The following is a 23,150-nucleotide window of genomic DNA, read 5'->3' on the forward strand; positions in this document are numbered from 1 at the left end:
CAGTGTATGGCCTCGAAACCCGTTTATGGCTGAATTGGTCAAGAAGAGCCCCACCTCACTATGAGAATTCATAGACCAAGCAGACGGGTTTATAAATGCTGAAGACACGCTTTGGGCATTGACAGAACCAAGGAAGACAGAGCTAAAGCAAACTGACAAAAGAGCCAAGATGTCAGTCCAATCCAAAACTACGAACAAGGCACAAAAAGAGTATGATGATTCCCGCCCATTGAAAAAGGCGAGCGCCCAACGCGACTGGGCAACGCTAACAATAGAAGAGGAGAACAAACTACCTCCATGGGCCCGTTATTGCACAATCCACCGTTCTGCAACCCACAACATGGCGAATTGCAAATCCCAATAGGGAGAAAGGGGGAGAGCAGTGTACCTGCCCCCAGGGCATGTTTTGAGGAAGTATATTCGGCTGAATGCCACTCAACGAAGCAGAAGAGGGGAGAACTTGCACTGACCATCATTTCGGGGAGGGCAACAAAGAATGTGTCCTCTACCCCCATGATGACGCCCTGGTAGTGATGATGCAGGTGGCCAAATTCACCACCGGGAGAATCCTCATCGAAAACGATAGCTTTATCGTCATCCTCTTTTGGGATTCCTTCTCTCGGATGGGGATTGATCCTGACCGCCAGTGACCAGCATTGATGCCATTGAAAGGATTCAAGGGAGACATGGTTCAGCCAATCAGAACCATCACACTTTCCATCTTCGCTGAAAAGACCCCTCACACAGTTTCCACGATGGCCGATTTTATAGTGGTAAAAGACCCCTCCTCGTACAATGCTATACTTGGGCGACCCACACTCAACAACCTGAGGGTGGTGACGTCGACTTACCACCTAAAGATGAAGTTTTCAACCCCCATAGGAGTGAGCGAGATCCACGACAAATAATTATTGGCATGAGAATGTTACATGCAAGAGCTAAGACAAACAAAGGCGAATAGAGCCCCAGAATGATGACTGCATCTCGCCCCTACCTAGGTTTGTCGCGGGAGAGAAAGAGGTCTAGGACGAGTAGGCTCTCCGAAAAGTAGCGCCGAATGAGCCTCTCAACTGGTTCCATTGGACCCGAACCACCCCCAAGGCCATGATCAGACTTGGCAGCAGAATGATGCCCTGCACACAGCAAGCGATGATATGAATCCTGACAAAACATTGGGACATGTTTGCTTGGGACCACAAAGACATGTCAGGGATCGACCTCGACATCATTCAACACCACTTGTATGTGGACCACGAGATTAGGAAAGTCAAGAAGAAACGACAGAGTTTTAGTACCAAGAAATGCGTTGCCATCATGAAAGAAGTTGATCATCTCCTAGCAGTAGGATTCATATGTGAGGCACACTACTCTGACTGGTTGTCCAATGTTGTGCTCATGAGGAAGGCCAACAGCAAGTGGAAGATATGTGTAGACTTCATGAACTTGAATAAGGCTTGCCCAAATGACAGTTTCCCTCTTCCCCGGATAGATCTGATAGTGGATTCCACAGCAGGACATTGCATGCTTAGTTTCATGGATGCCTACTCAGGGTACAATCATATCCACATGGACCCTTGTGACGAGCAAAAGATGTTGTTTATCACGGATAGGAGTTTGTACTACTACACGGCCGTGCCTTTCGGCTTGAAGAACGTAGGCGCCACCTACCAGTGGCTGATCAACAGCATGTTCAATGAACAGATAGGGCGGAGCATGTAAGTTTGTGTGGATGCCTTACTTGTGAAGAGCAAGACCCCCAAACAACACCTAGCCGACCTGCTTGACACCTTCAAGGTACTAAAGAGATACCGGATGAAACTCAACATTGCCAAGTGTGCATTCAGTGTAGAATCTGGAAACTTCTTGGATTACATGGTCTCAAAACGGGAAATAGAGTCCAACCAAGAAAATGTGGAGGTCATAATCAACATGGCCCCGCCACGAAGCATCAATGCTTGCCATTTTTCAAAGTATTTCGAAAGGCGCAGAATTGGAACGACAAATGCAGACGTGCATTCGAGAGCCTCAAGCAGTATCTTGCCAGTCCCCCTTTGCTCAGTCAAGCTTACCCGGGGGAAGTCTTGAGCCTATATTTGTTCGTCTCCCCACATGCAATCTCCGCTGCTTTAGTATGGGACATGAAGGGCTCCTAGTTTACTACACCAGCCGTGCTTTCTAAAGGGCACCTAGACGATATCCTCGTATGGACCAACTGGCATTTGCCCTTAGGATGACCGCCCGCCAACTCAGACCATACTTCTAAACACACCCGATACGAGTCCTAACTGAAGACCCTTTGAAAAAGATCTTGCAGCGACCAGATGTCTCTTGCCGACTGATGAACTGGATTGTGGAGCTAAGTGAATTCGACATCGAATATGTCCCCAAAAGCTCCATTAAGGGACAAGTACTAGTAGACTTTATCACGGAGTTCACCAACTTCCAGGAAGAGGTTTATAATGCACCTCCTGAGATGCCCTACCGAATCTTCGTCGATGGCTCATCTTGCTGGGCTGGAGGGAAAGTGGGGCTGCATATCATCACGGATGATAGGGAAGAACGCAACTACGCCATCAGGTTGGTATCCAAAACTACCAAAAATGAAGCAAAATACGAAGCACTATTGACCTGCTTGGCAGTCGCCAAGTTGTTGGGCATCAATGAAATAGAAATAAAAGCTAATTCCCAAGTAGTTATCAACCAAGTCTGGGGGGGAGTTCACCACGAAAAATGAAAAATCGAAAAAATACCTGATGCTAGTGGGAGACAAGTGCAGCCACTTCTTATACTTTCAAATTTAGCAGATACCAAGTGCCAAGAACCAAAAGGTCGACAAGCTGGTATGAACTGCATCTTGGCAGAAGGACTCGTCCTTACCTGACCAGACAGTGTTCGAAGCATAACTAAGGACAACGGTCAACAAAAGAAAGGCTTCAACCAGCGAGTCCGGCAGAGATCCTTCAAAATCGAGAGCCTAGTATTAAGGCAATCAGGGATAACCACCCAGGACAAAGGGAAGCTGGGACCAAGGTTGGAGGGACCCTATGTGGTCATAGCCAACAATCGTCCGGGCTTGTATAGACTCAAAGATGCACAAGAAAAGGACCCACCACACCTATGGAACGCCAAACACCTGCTGAAATTCTTTTGTTTAAAATGTAAGTTGCATTTATTTTGATAATGTACAAATGATAAATGAAATGATGACTTTCTCCTAGGAATATGTTTTACTCAAACTCTACAAACAAAGGGCGAGTCCAATCTGAATAGACTGCTCGACCCCCCTTGTACTACGAGTGCCAATGATGAGAGTCCAGTCTGAATGTACTGCGTGATCTCCTCTAAAGTCAACAAGCAAAGGGAGAGTCCAATCTGAATGTACTGTTTGACCTCCTCTAATGTCTAAAAGCTACGGCTGAGTCCAGTCTGAATGTACTGCTCGACCTCCACACACCGTGAGGACTAACGAGATGAGTCAAGTCTGAATAAACTGCTCGACCTCCTCTAAAGTCAACAAGCAAAGGGCGAGTCCAATCTGAATGTACTGCTGAACCTCCTCTAAAGTCTACAAGCAAAGGGCAAGTCCAGTCTGAATGCACTGCTCAACCCCCTAGCATAGTGAGGGCCAACGAGGCGAGTTCAGTCTGAATGTACTTCTCGAACTCCTCTAAAGTCTACAAGCAAAGGGCGAGTCCAATTTGAATGTATTGTTTGACCCCCATCACACCACGAGGGCCAACTAAGAGAGTCCAGTCTGAATGTACTGCTTGACACCCTCGCCCCGCAAGGGCTAACGAGACGAGTTTAGTCTAAATGCACTGCTCGACCTCCATCCAGTTTACAAGTCCAAAAGGGCGGGTCCAGTTTGATGTACTTCTCGACCTCCTTGCACCACGAGGGTCAGCGAGGTGAGTCCAGTCTAACGTACTGCTCGACCTCCACCTAATTAACAAGTCCAAAAGTGCGGGTATAGTCTAACGTACTGCCTGACCCCCCTCGTGCTGCGAGGGTCAACAAGACGTGTCCAGTCTAACACATTGCTCGACCTCCACCCACTTTACAAGTCTAAAACGGTGGGTCCAAACTAACGTACTGCCCGAGCCCCCTCGCACCGCGAGGGCCGACAAGGGTTAATGTATATTTTAAATGCTACAAGTCCACAAAGGGTGAGTATATTTTAAAAGTCTACAAGGCAAGGCCGTCAAGTTTGTAAGCCCTACAAACAACGCAAGCCTTGCCAACATGAACATCAGGCTCACGGGTCGAACTACTCAACCTCCATAACGCTTCATTATCTCACTTCTAAGGTTATTTATAATGGTTCATCCGAGTGTTTTTGCACGACAAGAGAAAAAGGAACATGAAATCAAGAAGGCTCATATATTATTAAAGTGCATGGCGCAGAGAGCGCAAATGAGTACAAAATAAGAAGGAAAAATATCTACGAAACAGAGGGGCTACAAAATCAATAGGCGGGTTCATCCGGAAAGGCATCCGACATCCATTTAGGGCTTATAAAGGTGCTATGCTTCAACCCCTATGGGTTCGGTGGCAGAGTCGCCAAATCAAGAAACCTCAAGTCACTCTGCGGATTCTCTAGCACATAGTCCTGCATCCTTTTCAAACCCTCTATATAGTCATGAGACCAGCCTCATCCCAGATGAGCAGCGCCTACTTCAGTTAGGCGTCTAAATGGGGGACCAAGCCATTCAAGTCATCCACTTCACTCAGCAACTCGCGAACAATGACTTGGCTGGCGGCGAGTCGACGCTCCATCGAGCAGATTGGTAGTAGCCTCATCCAGCCAAGTCCTCTCTTAGATTTTCATGGCCTGGGATAGAGTGATCTAGACCTCCAAGTCCTTCACCTACTGCAACTTGGACTTGAGTGACTCCATCTTTTCAGTGAGTCGGAGAGGGAGTCAGACTCTTTTGTAGCCAATTGTACAACTGGATTGCAGAATTGAATTTCTCCCACAGTTCCTCTAGCTTTGTTGTATGGGGGGTCCAACAACTCCTATAGATTGGCCTGTGCGAGCATCCTACCGTGACTTGGCGAGATTAGCTCTGAGCGTGGCCTTCTGCCGACGAAGTCGAGCCATCCTCATTTGCCTCCACGACGGACTAACTCAGCCTTGACAAGGTCCTCTTCCAAATTCTCCTTCTCCTCCCTCTCATGTCTTGCGTAGCACAAGGTTACACTTGTTAGGATTGGGAACCTCTTGACACCCTCTTCGACAGCCTCTGGGGAGGAAACCATCTCGATGTTAACATAGGGCTGTGAAATACAGACCGTGGACTCCCTAGGGGTGGTATTCAAGAAAGCTCCATAAAAGCAAGCGAAACTCTTTTATGGGCCCACGTAAGGGTCTCGATCACCCTCACATCACCCCTTGGACGGGTGAATACATAACTAGAGGAGCCTTTGAAGGAATCGTAGTCAGAGGGACGATGGGGTGAGGAACTTAGGCCATCTCAGGGGCCGCTAGAGATTCCTGGACTACTTCAGTGACCCCTGCCTTGCTCGACGGGCTAGGAAACAATGCGACCTTAGGAGCAGAAGTTGGCGGGATGGAAACGATTACCTTCGGTTTGGAAGCGAAAGGTTTTGGAGGGAAAATTAAGATAGGAAGGGTGGGTTGTTAGATAGGAGGCATGGATTGGAGTCGAAACTACTTCTCGTCGGCTCCTCACCCTAGGCCTTCTTTTCAATCCCCTCCATTGGAAGGCTAATGGGCCGCTTGTGCTCTTTACGCTCGTTGCCTTGCATGGGGATAGTATGATCATCATAGCAAGTATGATGATCATACATCCAATGCCAAACTATGCAACAACACACCAAGATCCACTATGCATTAGGGTGGAGCTACGCAAGAGTCAGATTGAGGAAGTCCAGAACTTCACGGACAGGTTTGCAGAAAGGTAGCCGCAATCCACAGGTAAACATGCTGGGGTGTGGGGCCACCTTTGAGACAAAACCCTCCAGATCTACGGCCCCTTCACAGGCCCTAGAACTTCCAGAACAGTTGAGTCTGGGACCCCATAGAAGACCTTCAATGACCATAGCACCGTCGAGGACACCTCTAACCTCCTGTTGCAACCTTTGAAAGTCTGAAAAGCCTCACAAGCTAGTGACAGGTCATCTTCACTAGGGCGTTGAGCAGCGGGGCGATAGACGTTCTTAGCAGCCATCGAAGTTAGAATGAAGTTGGTTAGAGTCATAGTATAAGGGGGAGGAAATGAAGAGGGAAGAAAGCATGAAGGCAAGACTTAAGATATTGAAAGAAAGTGGAAGTAAACAGACCATAATGGGAAGGGAATGGGGTCTTAAATAGCCCCTCGCTACGGTTGGACTAGCCCATGTTAGCGTATGAGACACGCACTACACCAAGGGAGGCAAACAGATACTAGCCTGTTACACCCGCTTCACAAAGCAATATGAGAGAGAAATCATCTCTAGATTAACCCACACAAAAGGACCTCAATGGGCACGATCAAGCGCACGTCAAATCTATCATAAACATGCCAAAAAAAAAAAGACGAAGAAGAAGAAGAGAGAGAAAGGAGAGGGGGAACGAAGATGAAATTCCCGCCGAACCAGTTCAGTAAGAATTGACGTGGTAACTAGGAGGGATATTTCCCACTTAGCCGAGTTTGGTTGGGCCTGAGCTCAACACTTGGTCCCAGCCCAGTTTGAGTCCTAGTATTCCAAGGCCCTACAGCCATCCAAAGGGGTCCGGCCCTCGAGATCACATTAGAAAAAAAAAAAAAAAGGATGAGTACGCGGGAACCATACACAGGGGACAAATGGGACTCTCCGATTCTAGCCTTCCTTGTTACACCTGGAATCAAGGAATTACATCAGTCGATGAATGGAAGATGCGAATGACCCTCCATTCTCTGACGGAGGAGACCAGAATTGACTGTGCCATTCACTCATCGTTGGGACTTGCCTGGGGAGCCACACTGCATTAATGACCCTGCCTTGAAGACCACGTCGCATTAAATGCCCAGACTATTATAAACACGGGCGAGACGACTAAACCCTGACACAAGGAACAATATGTTCCCCAAAGAGTTAGTATAAAAGCCCCCAACCTAGGTACAAAGAACTCATTTTGAACTTAAAATACAAAAGCTATCACAATACGCAATAGGAGATTAACTTAAGCATCAAAGACTCCCCAGACGACTTCGAGCCCACTTTCTTCTTTGTGTTTAGAGGTAAAGATCCCAGCCTGAGTTGCTAGAACCTTGCCCAAACATACAAAACGCAAAATTAACATTAAGAAAAATAAGTTTTATAATAAACAACGTTGTTTTGGAAAGTTTATAAACTCCCCAAAACGGTGTTGCTTCATTATAGGTTTAATCATCTCCCTTCCCCTTGCATCTCTGTCTCTCTCTCTCCCATACTTAAACCAAAAAAACCCTAACATTTTAACTCTATCCCTCTTTTCTCTTTTTCAAGTGATGGCTCCCCCTAAGTTTTCTCTTCTCCATTTTTTTTTCTCTTCTCTCAGCCCTCATATTCTCCTCCTCTCGAATCTCTACTTCAGTTTGCTCTTTTTCTCCTTCTTCGTCTTCTTCTCCTTGTTTGGGCTTCACTCGCGGCCATGTCGAGCCAGAGATCAGCAACCATGGTCACTGGTCACTCAATCTAGAGGCCAACGGCCATGGCTACCGGTGACTCAAGCCAAAGTTATATTTTCTATTTGGGTGTTCTCGACTTAGATCTACATTTTCAAGCTAGATCTATGTTTTGTGGTCTAATTTTCAAGCTAAATCTATTTTTTATGTAGGTTTAAGTATTGATTTTTGGCCAGATTTACAAGCAAATGGAATATCTAGGCCATAGGGATATCTTGATTAGATCTACAGGCAGTGGAGATGAGGGTGGGAAGGCCATATAGCCACCCTGCCAGGCTAGGGCGGGGTACAGAAGGGCTGTGTACCCAAAATAACATCCTTGTTTGTTTTTACAGATGAGATGAGATGAGATGAAATGGGTTGAGATTAAAATTAAAAATTAAATAAAATATTGTTAGAATATATTTTTTTTAATATTATTTTTGTTTTGGGATTTAAAAAAGTTAAAATTTTTATTTTATTTTATGTGAGAAATTGGATAAGTTATAATGATTGGATAAAATGAAATATGATGAATTGAGAGAAGTTGTGAAAACAAATGAGGCTTTACTACTTTAAAGATCAAAGCAAAGATAGAAGAAGATTGAGATTATTATTATCATCTCTAAAGTATAGTTGATATTAAACTCTTAGCCTATCACAAAATATTATAACATTAAATTATAGAATTAGAACATATATTATATCACAAAACTACCTACTATTTATGGAGAAAACTATTATACCATAATTTTGAGTTTCAACTTCTTATCCATTCAACATTTTTGGATATGCATTTTTGTATAAGACATCAACTATAGAGTTATGGCATAATAAAAAGTGTAACTATTCGTCACAATGCTAAATTTTTAGTAGTCTCGAAATGCGAATGAAGTAATATTTTCATTTTATTATATGATATCACATTAATATAACATAAATTAATAGAATAAATGTCAAATTATTTGTATTTGAAAAATGCTTCTCATCAATCACCATTCATTATTCCATATTCTATAGAAAATATGTCTATACTTTATAAAAAATATTCTTATATTTTATAAAAAAATAAACACTACATCCACTGAAAATTTGTCCCGAATGTGTCTTGAAAACTACATTTCATCTTTTTATTTATTTATTTTTTCATGGATTTTTTTAATCATTATAAACATTTTTTTAAAAAATAAATAATTCATAATATTATTTAAAAACATTTCTTTAATCATTAAATAAAAAAAATTTAAATATATTTTCAAAATATACTTTCGAGATCTTTAGTATTTCCGTTATAAAAAAAATATTTAAATATAAAATATAAAAATAAATAATAACTTATGCATAAAATAATTCTACTACAAAAGTACGTTCATCATTGAATGTGGCTCAAAAACATGGCCGGCACAGAAATTGACAGTACAAACCTATAAAGTCAACAATTGTACCCGACTTTCAATCAGCTTCATCTACGCGTCAACAATTCTTCATCTGCAAAGCTCGTATACTGAATTCTAGCTTTTTAGCGGTCTGTAGATTATGCTACTTTAGGCTTTGTTTGGATCCCAAACTCATCTCAACTCATTTCAACTCATCATTATAACTTTTTCAAATCTCAATACAAAATATAATAAATAATTTAATTTTTTCAAATTTTAAAATAATAATAATATTAAAAAATAATATTTTAATAATATTTTATCATCTCAACTCAATTCAACTCAACTCACTTCAACATCCAAACATAACCTTAATGTTGTAATATTCTTTGGAAAGAAAATCAGTTTAGTAATTATATAATGAGTAATGTTGGGCATAAGTTTTAAATTATAAATTTTTTGTAAATCTTTTATAAATAATAGTCTGTATTATGAATTTTTCATACCGATAAAGCGGAAATAAATGTAGTAAATGAGCATGGAAATTAAAATTTTTTATTTGAAAATAAACTACATATGCTCACTTACATAGTAGAATTATAATAAGGGCATTACAAGGTCAAAGAAGAAAATTAAGTGTCAATTGGTCACTGTGCACTTAATTACTTATGCTAGTTATGTCACACATGCACAACACTTGGGAAAAAAAGAAGAAGGCAGTATCCTTTCAACACTCGAGTCATTCCTAATGCTTTTTGTTTCCTCTTAGACTTCACACATTAGAAGGAACTGCATGGAATTGGATGGAGCAACAATCTAGAATTGGAGAGAGAGAAATCAGTGAAGTTGGAGATGGTGTGCCAAAGGGGCATGGGGTTTTCCAGGAATTCTAAAAAAATCTGGAAACCAGAGAGGACCATTCGAAAAAGTTTATTTTAATTTTAGGGTTTACTCTTTCTTTAGATAATGGAAATGCTATTTTTCTTGATCAATAGTTTAGTTTCATATTTGATGAGTGAGTAATTTCATAACCTAGGTCAAGGGAAACCTTTCGAACAGTAGGATTTCGATGAGGGTTTTTTATTTCCTTTACCAATTAACTTGTTGTCTCCATAAATTTCTATCATCCTTGAGTTGAAGCCGAGGTTAGGGTTTCCTATTTCCTTTTGGTTCATCGTTTTTTGAAGGCACAATGAATGATTAAGCAGTGTAGAACCCTATTCCTGACTCTTGAGTTGCATATTGATTGTTGGTTTGATATGAAACCTATTGAGGTTATTCAAAAAATATTTTGTTAGTGCATGCATCATACACATCCTCCAAATGCTTTAATCTTGACTAAAATTGCATTTGAAGGAAATTGTGGAATGTTAAAACTCTCTTGAATGTCTTATGTGAGAAGCTGACCCGAGACCTAAGTGTTTGCCTAAAAGTCTCTTAAAACTTATTTTTTTATTACTGCGTTTGTTTTCCCTAAGTCAACAAAAGAATTCAGTTTCCTTAGTTGCTTAATATATTTCTGTTTGCATCCAATAGATTTCATTTTCATAAAGAGTCTTCAAAAAACGAAACAAAAATTTCTTCGGATTACTTATTTCTTTTGGCTTGTGAACAATCTGGTTCACACCTTTGTTCAGTGACTGCAAGGATTTATACTAGTAAATATCTCAGTTCTTTAATTCTTTTTATTTCTTAATAATGGTACATTTCTTAGTCTTAAAATGTCTTAATTCCTGTGAAATCGACCTTGAGACTCTCACTATACAATAACTAGACACCTTATGCACTTGGGAGGCATTTTAATAGGAGAGACATATATTTTTCATAGTGTTATTCACTTTTTTTTTATTATTATTATTTTTATAAAAGACTTGTACGAGATTTATATATTTAAGATTTGTATATATCAATTTTTCTCATAGACCTAGCCTTATTTACTCTTAGCTTTCATCTATTTAGAAAAATAATTAAAAAACTAATAAAAAGAACATCTTGTTGAGCTTATAGATCAGCTAAAGAAATTAATTTGTACACCTGAAATAAATAGTATCTATATATTTAAGAAAAATGCATGGGCCATCGAGAAAGGTGACCCCCAAAGTGACCGATTTTGTCTTTTTATTTTTTATTATTATTTGTCTACTTAATAATTAATGAAATATCTTTTAATGTGTTTGTGAATTTTTTGTTTAAAAAATATTTAAAAAAATAAAAAAGAGTGCATTTTGCACTATCGGTACAATGTAGGGATCGGTGACCCTATCATTGTCTTATATTTAAAGAAATTTTATACTCATCATCCTTACATTACACACCACGCCTTAAAACTTGAAGTAACATTATTCTTATACATTGATACACTAACAACTAATTTACAATTATTCTACCACTTTAAAATAAAATAATATTTTTTTAAAATTCAAACATATCACAATTAAGGAAAAAGCTAGTTTGCTCACTAAATGTGACCACTCTACTTGACTGCTCATGAAAAAAAAAGATTTATATAATAATTAAGGAAGAAGAAGTGATTTTAAGTGTATTGATGTATTTTTTTTTATTTTTTAAAAATATTTAAAAAATGTGAATAGAAAAAAAAAGTTACAAAATACAACTATCGATCAAGTAGACCCAGCTTCTCTGAGCACGACTCCACAATTAAATCAAAAGTAAAAAAAAAAACTCTTAAAAAATTAATATTTTATTATGAAGTTTTCTACAAATTATATATATCAGCTTATCATATTTATTCTTATATGAGATTCTACAAATTTGTCAAGACAACTCACAAATTGATATAACTTGATGTGATCCATTTGATTACAAAATTAATCTTATTGTAAAGTAGATTTAACATATCATATAAAACTATGTTAATTGATAATTTTATTTTTGTGAGTTTTTTTTGTGATTATAAAACTTCTTTAAAGTAAAATTCCTAAGCTTTAAACAAGCCTCACAACAAAGATTCCGAAGCGGAAGTTCTCATTCTTGCATATTGAAATTCAGAAAATGTAGAAAACAATTATATGGCCATGAAATTTGTAATAGTTTGCTGTATTTGGTTAGTGATTATTGGGTTGCATTTGTAAATGGCGAAAATAATTATTGGGCCATGAAATTTAACTGGGCTTTGCTGAATTACTGTCCAGAGTTACAAAAGAGGAATGGATCCAGAGCCCAGAAAAAGTAGGGCTGAAGGGCTGAGATTAGAAAAGGGTATGATCCTTTCCAAATGCTTTGTAGTTTGTGGCTGTGTTCTACTCTCATTCACCCAAAAAAAGAAAAGAAAAGATGATTCATGCCATTTCAGAGAACCGAGAAGAATCTGGAAACCCAACAGGTGTAGAGGATGCTGTTTGAGGTGTCAATTCATGATTTGTCAGCTTCAGATACGTTAGTTGGAGAGTTGTACTTTTGCAGGATGGGGGTGTTCTTTTGGGATGTGTGGTGCACAAACCCAACATACCAGGAAGACAGGCTCACGGAGTTGCACATTCTAGTAAGTTTTGAGGGAGACATTGAGAAAATTCCAAGGAAGGGGTGTTATTTTGTGAAGACCCTTCTTGCATCTTGATAATAAATTCATTCAATTGATATTTCCAACTTGTTTATAAACGAGCTGAACAAAATATTTGTGCCCCAATCCCTCCTACATCGATATTTCCTGATAAAAGAAGAAATTAAGCCTGCATTTTGAAATTGAGTTGAGTTCTCTATTAATAATAATGGATTGAGATAGTGAAGTGAGTTCTATAAGATCCATTCACCTAAGATGAGTTTAAATGTGTTCGGATGTTAAGATGAGTTTATATGTATTTATGATAAATTAAAAAAGATTGTAGATCCTACGTATAAAAATGTGTTGAATTGAAAAAGATCGTAAATTTTACGTATAAAGAAATTTTGAATTGAGATGAGTTTAATAAAAAGCCAAACGAGCCCGGTAAAAATCTTGACACGGGGGCCGGTTAACCTTTTGAGGCATACGGGGTCAAAAGTTGAGTAGAAGAATTCTTTCCTTTGTTTTCCAAAGTTAAATTATCGGAGAATTCTGTCCTTCAAAATATGCATGATGTTTCAGCCAGAAACATTTTATCTTCAAACATATTGTGGTACACAGAGACGTGGGCAGTCTGGTTGCCCATCATCAACTCTCACACCATAGCCACATCTCTTATGATCCTCGTTTCTCAGACACTCCTCTCCCTCAAATTAAAAGGGAGAGAACAGAACTTTTTTCCAGCCTCCTTATCAGAAAAAGAAAACGTACCAAATAGAAGCAAGACATGGCTCAAACCATATTGCTCATGTCTGGTGTTTCTAGCAGCCATGTGGTGGATTTGAAGAGAGACGCTTTACTCAATTTCCAACTTCAGAAACTAAGGCCAAAACCATTCTCTCATCTGTTGCTCCCTCATCTGCCTGCTAACACTACTTCTTCATCCCCAGTATTCACAACTTTTGCTCTCTTCAAAGCAAAAACCAAGGCCCCACCAAAGAAGGTTTTCATTTCCTTTTACTAAGCTTTACTTTCAGAAATGAAAACATCAAACAGAAGTACTGGAAAACATCTGTGAGTTTTACATTATTCAGGTTCAAGAGTTTTTCTAATTTTTCTTTTTTACTTGTGTTAATTACCAAAGGTTGCGCCAAAGCCAAAGGAAAAGGTTGAAGACGGTATCTTTGGCACCTCCGGAGGCATCGGTTTCACTAAGCAGAATGAACTCTTTGTGGGTCGGGTTGCCATGATTGGCTTTGCTGTGAGTAAATATCCCCTGTTTTTTTCTCTTCTATTTTCTATTAAGCTTACAAATACGCTGTTTTATTAGTTTCAGATGTATTTTTCTTTCGCATTTGAGAATTATTACCCCTTTTAGTGGAAATATACTATAATTTAGTTTGGCATATAATCATTAGAATTTTTAAACACAAAGTTAAAGAGTATCTGTCAGTGGAGGTGTCAACAACTTGCACTATGAGTTTTTCTCATCAAGTAGCATTTTACCATCAAAGATAAGATTTTTGAGGTGCCTATCTCTCATAACCAACAGGATCTACCTGGCAAGCTTTCGTTGGCTTACATTTTTTTGTTTAAAATGTAAGCCAATACAATACTTACATGCATGCGAGTCACTTTTTTTTGCATAATTTGTTCACTTTTTATTGTCTAGATGAATGACTTGACTAACATGCATGTTAGTCATGGAGTATTAGTCAATACAAGAAGCATATATGAAAGTTTTTAATGTCTTCCTAATATAAGTATAAGAAAGGTACTCAATGTTATCATGATAAGCCTTTTTTCTGCAGGCATCTTTGTTGGGTGAAGGAATCACAGGCAAAGGAATTCTATCACAATTGAATCTGGAAACTGGAATTCCCATCTACGAAGCTGAGCCTCTTCTTCTATTCTTTATTCTTTTCACTCTACTTGGAGCCATAGGTGCTTTGGGTGACCGTGGTAAATTCGTTGACGACGACACGACCGGACTCGAAAAGGCTGTGATCCCTCCTGGCAAAGGCCTCAGGAGTGCATTGGGTCTTAAAGAAGGAGGTATGTTTTTCCCATTATAGTACTGCTAACTTCTGCTAAAAGAAACAAGGCTGCTTCAAAGTTCATTTTGGTGCCTGATCATTGTTGTGTGGTTGATGCATATTACATGTTATGTGACTCAACATATATTTTAAACAATCCCAAGGGTTGGCTCAAGTGATAAGAGTCATGATCTTGAGGGTATGCTCATTGCTCTCCCAAGTAAAAGGGAATAAACAATTTCTAAGAGCTAGAGACAAGTTTAATTAAGTAAAAGACACGTTGAATTTGCTAGTTTTCTGAAAAAACGTATATTCTAAATAATTTGGCAATGTTTTGTAATGCAAGGTCCACTATTTGGATTTACAAAGTCCAACGAACTCTTTGTTGGAAGATTGGCTCAGCTGGGTATTGCTTTCTCTTTAATTGGAGAAATCATAACCGGAAAGGGAGCTCTGGCACAACTAAACATCGAGACCGGAATACCCATCAATGAAATCGAGCCGCTCGTGTTGTTCAACGTCATCTTCTTCTTCTTTGCTGCATTGAATCCTGGGACTGGTAAATTTGTGACAGATGAGGAAGACAACTAGGTGTATTTATATGCCTATTATATATGCATGCATGCAGCTAGCTAGCTAGCTTGTAAGGAATTGAGATCTCAATTATGATCATCTAGTGCTTTACATGATCCATTCTGCAATTTCGTTTACCAGAAATGAAAGACTTATAAGGCTGTTTGAGTTGAGTCCACTTATTTCCATGTTGGAGTAAAATAAATGGATTGATTAGCCCCCATGACAGGAAGCCACAACGAATATTTTGCATGCATGGGTTGCGTTTAGACAGCTCCCAACGCCAATACCAAGACCAGACTTTAGCCTATGTTTGGAACACAAATTCATTTCAACCCATCTCATACTGATCATTCCTGGGATTCATTATTTTTTCAACTTCTCATAAAGAAATTAAACTCATTTCAACCTACTTTATATATTTAAACACATATTTTAATCTATTTACATTTAAATGTATTTCAATAAGATCTATAAAATATTACTATTCACATATCAACTCAAATTATCTTAACATCCAAAGGTAGTCTTTAATGTAGCTTAATTAGCATCTGCAAACAAGAACAAGGAACTTGGACGTGGGTCTCCCAAGTCCCGATGCTCAAATTAGATCTTCAGTGGAGCGAATTTAACATGCAAGGGAACATGCAATTAATGTACATTATAACTTGGTTGTTTATAGCCGAGGCTTTGAGCCACATATCCAGAAGGCACATTTAATGCGAGTCAGGTGATCGCTTCCATGCACCGTTTGGTCTGGCACTGTCAATAGTTACATTTGATGCGTGTCATATCGCTGATTCCCTTTTAGTTGGGCATGCAACTTGACAGTTCAGTGTTGAGTCTTGGTGTTATTACATTAATTAAATGAAGGTAATTCATTCCTTCATGTCTAATTAATCTAATTAATGTGCATCCATTTTTTTTAACTAAACGTGCCACATGCCTCTTTACCTTGAGATAATATCTTGATCCTCGCATAGGAGGTTGTAGATTTAGCTGAGTCCATGCATGCTCGTCTTCCTCCCTTGCTTGCCTGTAGAAGTCCATGCATGCTCGTCTTCCTCCCTTGCTTGCCTGTAGAAGGGAAGAGTACGCACTACAACATATACTACTTTTTGCCAAGAAGAACTATGGTGAGGAAAAATTTATACTTAGTGACAAAAAGTTTTTCCTCACCAAATTGATCTGCGATAGCTTGGTGGCATATAACTGGTGAAGTAAGTCTATTTTTTCACCAAAAGTTTAATTCATGACAAAAAGGTATCATTTCCCACGACATTAATGGCGGAAAAAACATACAAAATTTCGTGAAAAATAGTACTAGACCTACCCTAAGCTCGTGAGAAATTAGTGAATTTCCCATGAAATTCAGTGGTGGATAATTGTTTTACCCATGACCATGTTCATGGAAAATGCTTGCATTACTTCTTTTTTTTCCAAGAAAAACAGTTGTGCAATTATAGATTTTGCATGTCCAGTGTTCATGAGAAATAACCATTTTCAACCAAATATTTAGTCAAAACCAATTTGATTACATGATTAGATTTCATGGCAAAAGACCAATTTCTCACACAACACAAAAACATAGTTGTCAAAAAATAATTTTTGTCATGACCAAATCTCGTAAAAAAAAAAAACAATTTGCACGGATTGATTGGCATGGGAAATACTGATGATAACTTTGCAACATGGATATTTTCCACCAACGCAACTCTTCTTAAAAAGACCAATTTTTTCTATCAACCTACTTATAGAAGAATCTACATTTACAAGAAAGGTTTACAATCAAAAGAATATACTCATACCATCACTATATTGAAGCTACAAATTACCAACAATCAAAAGAGTATCATAGCTTTAAGACTAACTCAACGATATAATAAATTAAAGGTCATTCACTTCATAAAACCAACACCTGAAGAACTTCAACAAAAATATCATAAATATAAGTTATATATATCATAATACTTTTACACATTTTTCAACTAGGTTAACCAGTTAATCATGGCCTGCTGATTTACAGTATATGTTTGCAAATAGGGGAGTACAGGAGGTAAGCCAACTACATCAGTAATGTTTATAACAAAATCCTTGTACATGTATACATATTTCTTGTTCTAGACACATTACTGCAATAACATGTGTGCTTCAATTCAACTTCATTCATGGTTGGTTGCAAAGCCTCTTAATCCACAAATATGAGGGGCTCATATTACCTGAAAAAACCATTTACTGATCTATATTAGCCATTAGAAAACATTTCTTACCTAGCTACTAGGACATATGCTTAGCAAATCATATTTAGAAAGATGATACAAACAAAATGTTTTGTGGTTTACACTCTCTATTTAATAGCCATTGAACAAGATTATAAGAGACTTCAAACTATAACTCATTGTAATAATTTCGATCATAAAACATATAATACAACACCATATTATTTCCAACCATATATATCCCACCATTTTTCAAATTCATAAACAGCCACCTCTTACTGCTTTTACATACTTGCTGCCATATATATGTATATATATATATATATATATATATATATATATATTTACTTTATTTTCCCCAAGCCCTATAATTCATAAATTGTGCCACTTGAAGCAATACATACCTTAAATTTATTCTCAGCCATTTACATTTTGACTGCATCTATCTAAGGTGGCACCATCAATTTTTTATCCAAAAATACTCCAACCACTATTTGATATATTTTTATATTTATTCATATATAACTAAATTGTAAAGAACATTATCACCTTCCATGTTCAAACAGAGATGTACTAGGATAAGTCATAACTAAGTTAATTGTGAATAATTAGAATCTTAGTAAATAACTAAAGAATACTTATTCCTGTCCAAGGAATACAACAAAAAAATGTCATGGAATATTTGAATTAATGCAGGCTGGTGCCCTAGTCTAGAACCTGCATAGAATAAAAAGACTAATGTTATTTTAATGTTAAGTCTGAAATAACCAATACACAAAGTCTACAAACCAAATCATACTAAAGTATATGATAATCACCCCTTGATGATAACTAGAAGTCTTCTGAAACAATAAAATTATTTCTTAAATGTATATATGCAACCAACCCAGAGTCAAATCTTACACACTTCCTCAAGCTCTAGACAAAAGTTTTAAAACCACCATCTTTTCCCTACCACTTGTTCTAACATACCCTACCTATAGCTAACACTCCCATATAGCCCTACCAAAATATTTTCCCTACAAACTGCCATGGCCTTTGGATTGATACAATCCACAAAAAATGCCCACAAAAAATTCTGCTGGACCCAAATTCAGCAGATGCCTAAGCATCTTGTTGAGTCTCTCTATGGGACTCGCTATTTCCCTCTAACTCAGACATCCTTAAGTTCATCCATTTCTCACAATCAGAAAAATCTCTCCTCAATCCAACCATATCACCCATAATTTGGTCTAGTTAACTCTTGTATATTTCTGCACAACTCTTATTCCGTCCATTCTCCTTAGCTAGACGCACAAATGTCTTGTTCTTCTTCATTGAAAGAGTGGGGTCGGGAATGACTATGTGCCCCATCCCTTAGGCGTACCAAGATCTAAACCTCAAAACATCTTTGAAAACAGTTGCAGCCGCTTCATCAACGTCCTCCTCGGGGTCTTCTCATTCAATTTCTCTACCATTAGAATCTAAATATGATATGAAAGAAAATCATACTTTAGTTTAATGCAGTAAATCATATTCAAAAAATCATATAGTCCAGCAAAATATACAGGAAATTAATATGATATGTATAATGAATATGGTATGAAAGAAAATCATATAGTCTTGAGAAGATTGCAACAAACTTTAATCTCATTCAGTTTCTCCACCATTAGATTCTGAATAAGATATGAAAGAATATCATACTTTTGTTTCATGTAGTAAATCATATAGTCCAGCAAGATTTTCAAGAAATGAATATGATATGTATAATGAATATGGTAAATCATAGTCCTAAGAAAATTGAATCAAACTGCAATCTCATTCAATTTCTCCACCATTAAATTATGAATCCATTTAGCCCCTCTGACAAACAGGTTGTATACTAAAATTATTTTCAATCTGAAAATCTGACAAGTTGGAACAATAATGTTGCCAACTCCTAAAGTTGGTAACATAATTAGCACTACAATTGTCTTCTTGGTTGAAAAACAAATTCATTGATCCTAATGGTATACATTTACCCAATTGAATAGGCTTTTTCGGATATACATATGTTGTTGGATTTCATTTGCAAACATAGGTTGATTGGTTAATACAAATTCAATTAAAAAGTTGGACCAAAATAACAAAATTTGTATAAAAATTTGATAATGTCATTTCCAATTCTCTTGAGATTATGCACATAATGTTAGAATAATTCTATTTGAAAGCATTTACACCACACATTATCAACGTGGCATAATCTTTATCTCATTTAAACATTCCATTAATATAAATTTAGATACTCGATCCTTTGTTAATCTGATGGCAATTACATCAACGTGTTGTTGCTTCAAGAGATCAAGCTGCTCTATAACTATCAAAGTTCACTATCTTTTTTAGGGGTGGGTGGCGGGCCACACCATGTCCACCACCCCATGTTGGAGTGGGGGCCCCTACTCATAGGTCGGCCTAAGCCTGCCCTCCTCTGTATCCTAGGCTGGGCTTTACGCCCAACTTAAATATGAGAAATACTTTTTGTACTGAAAGAAAACGTAACAAAAATATACAATTAAAACCACACGTGACAGCTGACAAAAGAAGGAAATAAACGGAAAAGTTAAAAGAATCAGAAAAGTGAAGAAAATAAAAGCATAAAAAAGTTAAAAGAAACGAAAAAGTGATAGAAAAACAAAGAAGCAAACGTAGAAACAATAGACCCATCGCCACCAACCTAGTGCGCCTCTCAAACCCATTGCTTCCAACCCAGCACTTCTCTTCAGATGCAAATTGTTGTCCATGAACAATCTATTTTTCTCATTTTAGGTTTCAATCTCTCCACTCAGAAACGTATATATTGATGGTAAGAAAAAGATTTTCTCTCATGGTCTAGGCATTTATTTAGATTATGTAACATACTTTATGGTTGGTGTTTGAGTGAATAAAAAATGCGAGAGAAAGTGCAAGATGGTCAGATTCGAGGCTGACCTAGCCTCCAAGAGAAAAAGAGAGAAGAATAGAAAATATGTGTATTAAGCTTCCGGATGTTTTCAAGTGAGTCTAACACAAATACAAATATTGACCTACTCCTACTAACTAATGGGACCGAGGCCAACATAACTAAATAAGAAAATAAAAATAGCTCATATAATCCTAACAACTATAAATTGGTTATGACCTAAATCAACACTAACATGTAAATAAAATAAATGGCCACAAGCCAACACGCCCAACATAACTAAGCCCACCAAGCCTTAATGATTTTGGTCTATCACTGTGCATGTACAAAACTGTGAAAAACCCTATCCCTTTAAAGCATCTTACCCATAAGGTGCAGTTATGTTTTAAACATTCCTTTGTAGCAGAGGTTGGCTTCTTGCGTTCAATTTTTTTTAGTTGCTCAACTGTGTATTCATTGTTGGTATCTACCACATCAAGAATCTCATAACCCTTCTTCTTCATTTCATTCGTGGCCTTCCTTCATCCTGGCTGCATAATCTTTCAAACTGGTCATCCGTAGTGCTGTCTGTGGCATGCTGAATTGAGACCATTCTTGAGATTTGTTGGTCACAAACTCAAGCGTGTAGCCAAACTTCCTGTATTCTGTAGCAAACCACTTGAGCAAGGATAACTTCTCCTGAAACTCCAATTCGCCAAGCTGACAAAATCTCAAACATTGCTCTGATCTGCCTTTTGTTCTTTGTCCAAGTGCTTTACAAAAATCTCACCAGTTGTGCTCTTCTGCAACATGTACCTATTTATATTTAGATTTTTCCAAGTAATAAGCCACTTGACAACAATTGAAAAGATAGGAACAATGAAAAATTAGTAGCCCAATGTTCCAGTGAGGGCTTAGCTTCCTACCATTGCAACAAGTATGCTTATTACCAGAGCAAGCCATCTTAAATCTCAGGTCCAGACACAAACTTAGATAAATCAATAAGAAGAAGAAATTCACCAGTTTTGGTTAGTGTTTCTCTCAACGTCTTAAAGTTCAACACCTTGGGTTGCTTCACCTATGTAACAATACCACCTACCTATTACATAGGTTCCATAATTTATAATATCATCCTCAAGAGTCAAGAGTGAATGAATAAGCCCTTGCATTTCTAATCTTCCTTGGATTCCCATCATTCAGTTCTGTCATTCCATGAACTTTAGAGAACACATCACATGATACTCGGACATGATTTCCATTGCCAATCGATGCAATTGTACAAGTACGCAGTTCCTTTCCATCAATGCCAGAAATAGTAAACTTAAGTCCAAAGTCACAATAAACAGAACCCAAAAGACCTTTCACTTTGGTTTTGATGAATGCAATAGAAGGCTGGAGATTATGACAATAGTCATTAAACTCGCTAGCTTTCTTGGACCTGATATCAGGAAAGACAACAGCCTATGAATTAGAAAGTCGTTCTTTTGTTAAGTTTTTTGTTAAGGTACAAACAACCACAACATTGTTGAGCTCTTGCTTCTTTTGGACAGAAGCTAGTGCCATGTTCTGACCAACTTCCTTTTCTGTAAAAAGGAAATTACTGGACAATTCCCACAACTCCACTGCACATCCCAAATTCTTTTCCAACGTATCCTTCTTTTGCATCATCCAAAAAAGGTGTGTGGCTTCCCCAAATAGCCCAGTCCTATAGAAATCTACAATATCTTATACTAGCTTGTATGCATTGCTAGTATAATATTTTGTTACAAACCCAGCACTAAGTCCATCCCCAAATACAACATTCTCAATTAACTGATTCTTAGATGGAGATGATGTATGCCCTATATAAACAAGAATCAGAGTTAGGTAACCCATTGAGAGGAATTTGTGATATATACCAATGCCGCCAATGCACAAAAGCTAGGTCAAAGCTAGAGGAGCAAAAAAGCCTATCAGTATGATGTATGCAATGTGAGCTTCAACATATACATCAAAAGCACTCACTTTACTAACTCGGACAAGCCACATGAATTGATTCCTCCACCAAGATGTAACCTCTCTTAATGCAAGTACTACACCACCAGGATTGGCATCTTCTTTGCTTATCACAACTACTTCTAATACAACCACAAGCTCTCTAGCTTTCGCAAGCTCAAGCCATGTTTCCAGGTTACTTGTCATTGATACAGGGAACAATAAAGTTTGGCGAATTTTTGACAAACACTGAAAGATAACCCTAAACTCCTCTTCGAACCCAACTTCCATGACTTTATCTACTCTATCCCAAAGTAAGAACCTTGTCTTGGAGAACACAAGAGGAATGCCAAGATTCTCTTCAGACATTTCATCAAACAACTCCTAGGCAACGTTTCCTCTGGCACCAAAAAGGTAATCGACACTTGCAACGAGTTGGAGGACTGACAAGGTTGGGTTGTAACTCTTCGAAAAAGAGAAAAGAGGAAACACAGAGACTTTTGTGGATGGAAACATGGGGAAAATGAGCATTTCGCTGCACATCTTGAGAGAGACAAAGAAATCCCCCATGGTTTTCGTTGTTGGGTCTTCATCCTTGTGAGCCACGATTACGAAAGAGCAAGAGCAGAGCATAATGAGTGGCAGACAAGGAGGGAATCTCAGGCCCATTTTTTTTCCCTTCTCCTATCAAAGTGCCAAAAAGGTGGCAATGCATTAAGAAACTTAAGAGCAAAATTTTCATCTACCAAAACTTGCAAATCCAAGAAGCTTTTACAATATTGTTATACACTAGAGATTACGTGAACATTTCAAAGAGTGGCTTCAACAACAAACTGAGCTGCCATGGAAGCTTTCTTCTCATTGTTGATTTTCCTTATTTCCTGATTTTTGCTTTTAAGAATAGATTTGGTTAACTTCAACTTTTCCACAACCTTTGACAGCTCTT

The 23,150-nt window shown here is 38.0% G+C and overlaps 1 protein-coding gene and 1 pseudogene across 1 annotated transcript; one reads left to right on the forward strand and one right to left on the reverse strand.

Moving 5' to 3' along the window:
• Positions 1–13,072: 13,072 nt before the first annotated feature.
• Positions 13,073–15,293, forward strand: LOC108988339 (photosystem II 22 kDa protein, chloroplastic). The gene is made up of 4 exons (XM_018961577.2): positions 13,073–13,509; positions 13,651–13,767; positions 14,318–14,561; positions 14,889–15,293. The coding sequence occupies exons 1-4, from the start codon at positions 13,294–13,296 to the stop codon at positions 15,131–15,133; spliced, it is 822 nt and encodes a 273-aa protein (XP_018817122.1). The 5' UTR covers positions 13,073–13,293; the 3' UTR covers positions 15,134–15,293.
• A 5,901-nt stretch (positions 15,294–21,194) lies between these two features.
• Positions 21,195–22,573, reverse strand: LOC118344251 (annotated as a pseudogene).
• Between the last annotated feature and the right edge of the window lie 577 nt (positions 22,574–23,150).

The sequence above is a fragment of the Juglans regia genome, chromosome 13 (assembly GCF_001411555.2).
Source record: "Juglans regia cultivar Chandler chromosome 13, Walnut 2.0, whole genome shotgun sequence".
NCBI lineage: Eukaryota > Viridiplantae > Streptophyta > Magnoliopsida > Fagales > Juglandaceae > Juglans > Juglans regia.